General features: G+C 40.6%; 1 protein-coding gene across 1 annotated transcript; it reads right to left on the bottom strand.

Moving 5' to 3' along the window:
- Window positions 1–3345: 3345 nt before the first annotated feature.
- Window positions 3346–9865, bottom strand: spef1 (sperm flagellar 1; the record flags this gene model as incomplete). Its single annotated transcript, XM_080782922.1, has 6 exons — window positions 3346–3459; window positions 4516–4612; window positions 6242–6249; window positions 6739–6880; window positions 7847–7958; window positions 9757–9865. The coding sequence occupies 6 exons, from the start codon at window positions 9863–9865 to the stop codon at window positions 3346–3348; spliced, it is 582 nt and encodes a 193-aa protein (XP_080639048.1).
- Between the last annotated feature and the right edge of the window lie 125 nt (window positions 9866–9990).

Below are 9990 nucleotides of genomic sequence, written 5' to 3'. Positions count from 1 at the left end.
TCACATTCCAATCTTCTGCGTGGGTGCACGCACGTGTGCGCAGTGTGTGTGTGTGTGTGTGTGTGTGTGTGTGTGTGTGTGTGTGTGTGCATGCATGCTCGTACTGATATCTTATCACTCATGCATTAGTAACACTACCTCTGGTATTCCTCCATCCCCCCCCCCCACCCCGTAGACCACCCTCTGTGGCATTGTCTCTGAGACCTGCAGGTATTTATTTGTCCCGTCGTCTATGGAAACCGCTTGGTCTTCCAACCAAGACATTTGAGTACAATTACTGTTTCATCACCTCAAGTAAGGTGTATCTCATTTTATCTACGTACCTACTTGACTGCAAAGCGTTCTTCACCTCTAGAGATGTTGCTAGGCATTGTCTTTAAGTCAGTTCACAGTGTACTACATTACTGACAGAACATCTGTCAAGAGTTTGTCACTCACATGTCACTCATTTGTCATGTCACATACAAGCAACGAAGTGTGACATAGTAACATGTTCCTCAAAGACTACTAGTAAGAACAGTAGGTATGATAAAACCGCTTTAAGGTAGGTACGTCTATTTAGAATCACGATTTATCAAATATGAGGAAGGCATACAGTACATGCATGCATCAGTTAAGCTTATACAGTAGGGCTCCATCTTGCGCCACCCATATCCCTTACTCCTAGTCCTAAACTTATTTGCTATTATTTACTATTTTGACATTTATTTAAAAATAGATCTACATCTACACATTGTGAGCTTGTAGATCAGATATTTGAACTATTTTAAAAAGTAAAAAATGGCAAATAAGTTTAGGGATACATTGTGCAACTAATGTGATCTTTACAGATTGATGTTTTTGTTTTATGTTCTTTGTCCTAAGCTTGTTCACAGCTCTGACAGCCTCGGGGGAAAAAACTCTTTCTGACAGTAAATTAGTCAGCAGGGAAGAGAAGGCAACAGTGCAATGTCTGTTTTATATCAATCAGAACATCTACACACATACCAACACCCCGTTGGTCCATATCAGGAACCCTGCAGGGTTTAAGAAGGAAGACAAAGATAAAGACAGACATGTTTATGGAACTTTTATCAGCCTTACACTGAGATGACTGCAATTAAAACAGCAGAGCAAAGAAGATCCATGCGATCTCCTGGTGAGCAGTGGTGGAAAAAGTGTTTACTTCAGTAAAAGTATCAATACTGCAATAACTACTCTGTTACAAGTAAAATACCGGAATTCAAAATGTACTTGAGTAAAAGTACAATAGTATTGGCATCAAAATGTACTAAAAGTAAAAGTACTCATGAACAATGTTCTATTTCTAGTTTTCAAATCTTTTTTAAATAGCAGATCTACAGTACAAGCTAACAATGTGACACATTGTGAGCTTGTAGATCGGCTATTTTCAAATGGCCGAAATGAAGCGGTTAATGTATGTTTTGTAATAATAATAAAAATCTACAAAGTAACTAGTAACTAAAGCTTTCAAATAATGGCCTAAAAGTACAATATTTGCCTTTGAAATGTAGTGGAGTAGAAGTAAACCTACTGAAAATTGGAAATACTTAGAGTGAGGCTGCTGTACCTATACTGTATATGTCTGTACACACCAGATAGGATTATGTGTTTATAATGCTTTATTATGTTCAGTCAGAGAAGCCAGACAGTCTGTCTGCTGGTTAAACACAGAACATGTGTTTTAGCCACTGACTCAAGGAGGTCTCAATGTTAACAGATCATTTGCCAGTTATACCACCTCAATACAGAGGCAGCTCTAAACGTCTGCGAGTGGAAAATTAATAACAAATGTTTGTCATTCATGATTCCCACCCATCAGCATGTCAGTAGAGGACAGAAAACTAAAATAAATAATTTTAAGAAACAAAGGGAAATTAAAGTGACACTTTTAGAACCTACATGTCTGCATTTATTCTTTCACTATACAGTTACTGCTAATTGGCTTCATATCTCACCACTTAACCATATGAACACTATAGTGTACCTATTCTGAGGCAAAAATAGCAGATATACAAGCTCACAACCCGGCAAAGAGATTTGGTGTAGAGAGGGAAATACAAGTGGATCTAGTAAAAAGCCCTGGGGGACCCCGGTCAACAAAGTACAGTGTTTTCTTGACCGGCGTCCCCCAGGTGTCTGTACTTTGCCCCCTCCATTTTCCTCATCTACATCAAATCTACATCCAAAAATAGCCAATCTACAAGCTCATCGTTGCCTAGTAGATCTGTCATTGTTGGAGAATGTTCATCTATAGGAGATACCTAGAATAGGGACGTAAGGATTCATGTGTTTAACTTCCTGCTAGCTTTATAATTTACGCAGTGAAAGTTGTCAAAGCCACTGTTGTGTTTAGTGCATTTAATGTATTTATTCTTCAAGGTCGGGGGTCAAAGGCTGCTTGAAGGCACCAGTTGATGTACATTAACGCGTGCTATGAAATATAGTTACACACAGACCCCCTCATGTATAAACAACTATGAAAGTGTCAAATTCGCAGAAAAAACAAACAATCATGACACGTGAGCTTAAGATCGACTATTTTTGATACAGTAATCAGTATACATTCATATTGAGCAGCCAACCAAAAGGTCAGATGGAGGAGGAAAAAATATATTCTATTACAATGTACTGTATACAACTATTGCAAAATTGTTGGTGATACAGTTCACCGAGTACATTTCACCTCAAATCAAAGCATCTTAGAATCCAAGCACATTTTATATTATGAAAATGTTCTGCAGCAGTAATTCAGCGTATTTCATTCATAGCATCTCTCTTCTGTGAATTACCTAAATATTTAGTGATGGTCATATTAACAAAGTTGTACTGTTTCACCAAATAAATACTTTTTTCGAAACCTAGACAATGCTGAAATAGGGCGAGAGAATAATAATTCTGCTGGTGAGTTATTTATTCAGATGCTGTGATTCATTTTGGCAGAGCGAGAGTTCAACATATCTTTCAGGGAAATCTTCTTTTGTCTTGATATACTGAGGTCCTTTTCATGAAAATGTGTTTATTGCACTTGGCGATTTGTCTCAGAACAACAACGTGTGTGTGACTGTGTGTGTGTGTGTGTGTGTGTGTGTGTGTGTGTGTGTTTACCAGGCCACTGAGTTGAGTCCCCACAAGTAAATTGGTGAGGACAGATTTCCTTGTCCTCACAAGATAAATGGTTGTTATTATTGGTTAAATCTTTTTTAGAGTTAGGCATTTAGAGGTTAGGTGTAGGAGTTAGTGATGAGGTTATTGCTGATTTACAGTATACCGGTATGTAGTTGCACGCCAAAAACTTGATGTGAAATATAGTACTACCAAAACGTGTACGTGCATGCGTGCGTATTAGGGCAGTTTAGCTCTGGTCTTGTACGTCTCCAGATGTCGTATCAGGTCTTCAATGCGCATGTCTTTAAGCTGCACCAGGTGCTCTAACCTGTTCACCTTCATCTGTAGGATCTACAAGCACGCACACACACACACACACACACACACACACACACACACACACACACACACACACACACACACACACACACACACACACACACACACACACACACACACACACGCTGCCATGTAGTGTTAAATGGTAAATGGTGCATTTATAAGGCGCTTTACATAGATTGTGCATTACATTAATCCATTCACACACTGATGGCGGAGGAAACCATGCAAGGCACCAACCTGCACATCGGGAGCAATTAGGGGACGGGGTTCAGCGTCTTGCTAACTAACGGGATCGAACTGGTAACCTCACGGTTCCCATCCAGCAGCTCTTTGATTCACTGCCGCCCTACGTGTGTAAGTACTAGTGTTGTTGTTGATACGGCCAACAGTTGTTAGTAGGAATAAACACAGAAGCACCTGGGGGACGTGTAGTTGTGTACTATAAGAAAGGGGAGGAGCCAAACTGAGTTACTGTCTCTACACAAAAAAGGAGGTGGTGCCCCCAGAGGCAAAAAATATATATATCTTTTGACTTTTCTTTAATACCGAATGGGTTGCCATATTGTGAGCTATTATGCTATTACCTGAACCTTATGTTCATTAATGAAAAAAGGGCATTAAAGTTGAGATGAAGAACACTTTTCGGATCACATCCTAGGTCATACTGTGCACCTATAAATAAACAATATTATGCAAACATAATATTCATATTCTTATTCTAAAATAGCAGATTTACAAGCTCATAACTCGTCCGTTTCAATAAGCATAGAGCGATTAAGTGGTTAAAATAAAATAACTGTGGTCAGGACTCATTCATTGACTCACTGACTGACCACTGCTGACACAGGCTATGACTCACAGATCACACACACACACACACACACACACACACACACACACACACACACACACACACACAGCAGCATTGCAGGTGTGTGTGTGTGCGCTACATATCCTGTACAGGACACAGGAATAGGTTTGTGTCTGCAGATGTCATGGCTGTGAGCTGCGTATATTTCCTGTCTGACCTTTAGATTTTAGAAGTGCAGTGAGAGTCTATAGTACCTCCACAGTCTCCTGTAAAGCCATGAGAGCCTGCTCCTTGTCCTGCAGCATTTGACGCACAGCGGGATCCATCTCCAACGTAATCTGTACGGCGGACCTGTACAGTAAAACCACAGAAACATTTTTGTTTAACCAACCAGCTGATCCTATTTTAGGCATGCCATTATTTATACATTAGGTGATTATACTGTATGTGAATATAGCGAAAATAGCAGATTTACAAGCTCACATGTCAACATGACATAAGTAGTTATTTAATAGCCACAATTTCAATTCATAGCATTGTTTGACTAATACCTACGTACCTGCTTTTTTCTGTTATTGTTTGGTCTTTTCTCATCTCTATACCTCCTCTCAGCTGAGGCTGAATCAGGGCCTCAACCCGACGTGGTTCTGAGTTAAGACAGAAGAACACCTCGGTCATCACAACTCAACTAATGTGGTCCCACTGTTAGTTCTCCATGTTGTTTGTTTCTTATTGGGAGTGTCTGTCCATAGCTTCACTGATCATATTCACATGGATGGTTTGTGTGGGAAATCCCAACCAGAGTATGAAGTAAGAGCAAAATGTCTGCCGTGTGAACGTGACCCGCAGGTATCTATCTACTCTATTAGCTTTTATTTTATAAACACAAAGAGGTCACGGGGTCAGATAGATACATGTGATAAGCAGCAATAAGTGAGCTAACATAACCACCAGACACTGTGGAAGGAGAACTGAGGCTTTGAAGTCTAGCAGCGTTGAGCTCAGTCAGTGCCACTGATAAAGACCATCTGGTGATGTTAGGGGTTGATATGTGGACCTGAACTCTCTCTGTGACTGTGTGTGGGTGGTGGTGAGTGTTGAGGGTGTAGACGGCAGAGGACAAAGAGGAAAGAAAGGGCACTGGGTTGAGGTCAGAGGGACAGGAGATGAGGTGTGGGAAACGTATTTTGGTTCCCTCCCTAAAGGTCTTGTCTACGCATTGTCTGCCTGCCTGCCCTATCTGATGCTGTTAAACATCCAGTACATGTATGATGTGTGTGTGTGTGTGTGTGTGTGTGTGTGTGTGTGTGTGTGTGTGTGTGTACTTGTATTACTGTACCTCCGATGGCCAAATCTCCCCTCAAGTATAGTACAATTTAGGAAAGTCATGCTCCTCACATGATAAATGGTTGTTTTCAGGTCGGAGGTATAGGCATTTTATTACTTTTAGCTTTAGGGGTTTAAGGGTAGAGTTATGCCTGATTTAAGTAGTTGTTCGCTGGTGTTTCACACTGTGAACAGCTATAAGCTCACAATGTGCTGCATTTAGTTGTGTGTGTGTGTGTGTGTGTGTGTGTGTGTGTGTGTGTGTGTGTGTGTGTGCGTGTGTGTGTGTGTGTGACTGTGTGCGTGCGTGCATGTGCATGCGTGTGTTAGTGAAGTCTGTTAGTATGAATGTATGAACTCAAAGTAAACCATGTGTTGCAGTCCAAAGCCTCGAACCCGAGCTGTTGGCATTGGGCCAAACAGAGAAGGCAGGAAACGGCCTCTTCAGAAGACAAAGATTTAATTTCCGAGTGACAGAATTTAGTGGGTTAAATTGACAAATGGAGCAACAGCTCATGTTGCTTTCAGAGGCAGCAGTCACCAGCGCCCTCTCACTTCAATACCTCAAGGCAATGCCATCATGCTGACTTTGTTTGTGTCAGCTGAGAGGAACAATTGGAGCTATTAAAAAATAAATTCTAATATTACTCTTACCTCTGCTGCTGCAGCAAAAGAAAAATTTCAGACCTTGGGATTGCATGGCTTTGTGTTAACGACTTCAAGTGTGTCAGCTAATGCATTCCACACATGACACTAACACCTAGGGTATAAGCACCACACAGAGTGTAGTCACGTTCGAGTCATTGTCGAATCAGCAGTCCTATATTAAGCAATCACTCTGATTTCCCTTTTTCATTGGTCCTGTTACCCCTGAGGAATGTTTCACCGGTTCTCTATGTCAAGAAGCACGGTCAGACATGGCCCTGTAAAAAAATTACCTGCAAACCAAGTATCTGCAAAGACAAATGTAGGCAAGATTATAAAGCAATAGTAAAAATTATATTTTACTGTACCGGTAGGATGTTTTCCCTCATTCCTGGTGCTGTAATACTCTAGATCCTGTAATCAAAAGGGATTTTTTTGTTGTTTACCCTTCATGTCCCGCATGAGCAAGTAGTGTATTTTTTGCACACACACACACACAGCAGTACATTGCCTCCAGTGTTGTCCAGCTTCTTGTCTATCTTCTCACGGAGGTTGCACAGTACTGGCTCTATGGCTCCTGCGGAGCTCAAAACTATTTTCTTCACTGTGTCTTCGGTCACATGAAAGTTAAGCTTGGCGAACACCTTCCTTCACAGAGCACACAAGTAAAGTTGTTTGCAATCAACAAAACAGTGGAGTCAGCCCATTCAGTTGTTAGACAGATGCAACGTGTGAGTTTGTAAATGTGCTATTTATTTGCGAATTTTGTGAATTTGAACAGGGATTAAAGTGGTTAAGAGAATAGAAAATAATGCTAAAAATAAAATGACACAGATCAAATGTGGGAATTAATAAGTGCAGTAATAAGTTACAGTGCAGGGTAAACCATCAATAAAAGTCTTCACTTTTTATTTAGGTTTTTCTTTCTTCAGATATGCAATATGCAGTTGTGCAATATCGTACTATCATGGGACACAAGCTGTTTACAGTGGCAATGCAATCCATAAATCTATAGCTGGCTATATTCCAGGACTGTGTCCAGGGAGACGATGAGTGGGTGTGTTTAAATCAGTTCTCACAGCCCATTGCTGAGGCCTATAGCACTACTCAGAGCAGTACGTGGTGCTCAAACTTTGTCATGTCGAGGACCCCCAAATTAATTTATATTTGGCCACGGACCCCCCTCTGAGATGATTTTTTTCCAGGGACCCCCAATACATTTTTTGCACATTTGTCATTGTTTTGCACATTTATTATTGCACATTTGTCATTGTTTTCTAAAACAGTATAATAGTATAATAATAGTGTCAAAGTAGTTAAATTGATTTAGTCATTTAGCTTGAGACCCCCTCTGGGGGTCCTTAGAACTTGAATATAAGACTAAATTGTACCTCCTGTATAACAGCTTATATTGACTATTATTTCATACAGAAGGATGGTCTTCCTGCTTTCTTTTTTCGCACCTCCAACGGTGCCATAGCGGATTATGCATGGCAGGGGTGTCCTCTCCTCTTCCCTGAGCCAAGCCTAAGACTAGTTTACATTCAATAACCAAATGACAATCCACTGGAAGTTACCGACATCATGCCACAGCAGATTCATAAAGACACATACCTGTTGAGAATGTCCCAGTTACTCAGCTTCTGCTGTGTAGAGTTTGCAGGACTGTAGTTGTGCAGCTCAACCAACTTAGGGAAGAAGTGCTTAACAAGTTCTGCAGCCATTACTAGAAACGGGTCAACATACATTGTAGGGTCAATTCAATAGATGGTTGTCGAATTTTTTTTTTTTAAACTTAGGCCTACTACTAGCCCAAATTTTTTGATTCTCGTAGAGGTTTTTTTCGATTCTGACGAATCTCTCTACTAGAGTCAAAACGCTAACTCCGCCCCTAATGTCGAAGAAGCAAACTGATGCCTTTAAATCACTCTTACCTTGTACAAATGCAAAATCTAAGCTGCTTTTCATGTTGCCCCACTTGTTTGTGAGCTCTGCGGAAGCATATTAAACTCTGTCAATGCTTATTTTTCAATAAAAAAGGTATTTTAGCCATCTTGCTTTTCTCTCCATTGTAAATGCGCAAGAGAACCCTGGCCGCTAGGGGCGCGGGCAATATTCTTGCGCCGTTTACCGCATTTACAATTCTGTTGCGCCGTTTACCGTATTTACAATGGAGAGAAAAGCAAGATGGCTGCGGGTGAAAGAAATACTCAGAAACAGAGTTGACTATAAAACGTTTTTTATTGAAAAATAAGCATTGACAGAGTTTAATATGCTTCCGCAGAGCTCACAAACAAGTGGGGCAACATGAAAAGCAGCTTAGATTTTGCATTTGTACAAGGTAAGAGTGATTTAAAGGCATCAGTTTGCTTCTTCGACATTAGGGGCGGAGTTAGCGTTTTGACTCTCGTAGAGAGATTCGTCAGAATCGAAAAAAACCTCTACGAGAATCAAAAAATTTGGGCTAGCCTACTACTATACTTTTGTATGTATTACAAAACATCTTTGAACTTCTATTGAAAATAGCCAATCTACAAGGCTACAAGCTCTCAATGCATTGTGATGCCAGTGTGCCACGCATATTGTGAGCTTGTAGATCTGCTATTTGCTAAATAATTTTAGGCTATATGCCTACATTTAAAATTTGTGAAATTGGACATTCTGCATAATGAGTATAGCCTACTTTCTACTTGTGGTACTTTAGTATATTTTGATGCCTTAGCCTACAAATACATTTTGAATACAGGACTTTTAGCATAGGCTAGCCATGATTCATGACTCTCGTATTCATACGAGAGTCATGACGAAACTTCACCCTATTTTTGGCACTTGCTGCATTTACAAGTTTTCCGTATATATAAACATTCAGATTTCAAATATAAAGTACTCACATTTTGTCTCACGGGTGTTAGTTAGTAGCAGATCCAGCGATTAGAATTTCTGCATCCCGCGTTGTTTAATAAAAAGCATTTTTATCCGAGCTGTTATTTTCCCATTGGCTTTCAACTACGCGCCCCTATCGGTCGGGAGGAGGGTGGCACTCGGTGTGTTCGATATAGGTACTCTGACCGCCCTGCCAATACAGACTAATAGGCGAGTGCGCTCCCGGTGTGCAACTGTGGGTTTCCCAAACGAACCCCGTTTGAAAAAAGTAGCCGGGGCGCTCGGACAAAAATGCTTTTTATTAAAGAACGCGGGATGCAGCAGTGCTAGCGTTTGGGCTGCTACTACTAACACCCGTGGGACAAAATGTGAGTACTTTATATTTGAAATCTGAATGTTTATATATACGGAAAACTTGTAAATGCAGCGAGTGCCAAAAATAGGGTGAAGTTACGTCATGATTGTCATGATAATCATCATGGCAGTCATGTTTCAGGGCTAAGCATAGGCCTACTTAGCAGAGTATTTCTAGTATTATTGATACTTTTACTTATAAGTAAAAAAATGGACTATAGCCCACTTTCCAAGTGTTGTAAAATGACGACCGCGTCAAACTACAAACAGCTGGCCAATTAACGTACCCCCGTCGCTGAAGTCTCTTGTGATGTGTCTTTTTGGACGGGACAATGGTATAGTATCTATCCATGCGTACAAATCCTGCAATTTCTCTTCACTTAATTCTTGGTCCATTTTTCGCAACGTCACATCGGGTATAGGCGTACAGTTTGAACGGATCCAACTTCCAACCCTGATCCAACCTGTTGGGGGTTGACAAGTGCTCGCTAGCTAGCTAGCTTACGAGCAGGTTGTTTGCT

Source organism: Protomyctophum bolini, assembly GCF_963924005.1.
Source record: "Protomyctophum bolini genome assembly, chromosome: 14".
NCBI classification, from domain to species: Eukaryota; Metazoa; Chordata; class Actinopteri; order Myctophiformes; family Myctophidae; genus Protomyctophum; species Protomyctophum bolini.
The sequence above is the reverse complement of the archived record's forward strand: the minus strand, read 5'-3'. Positions and strand labels throughout refer to the sequence as shown.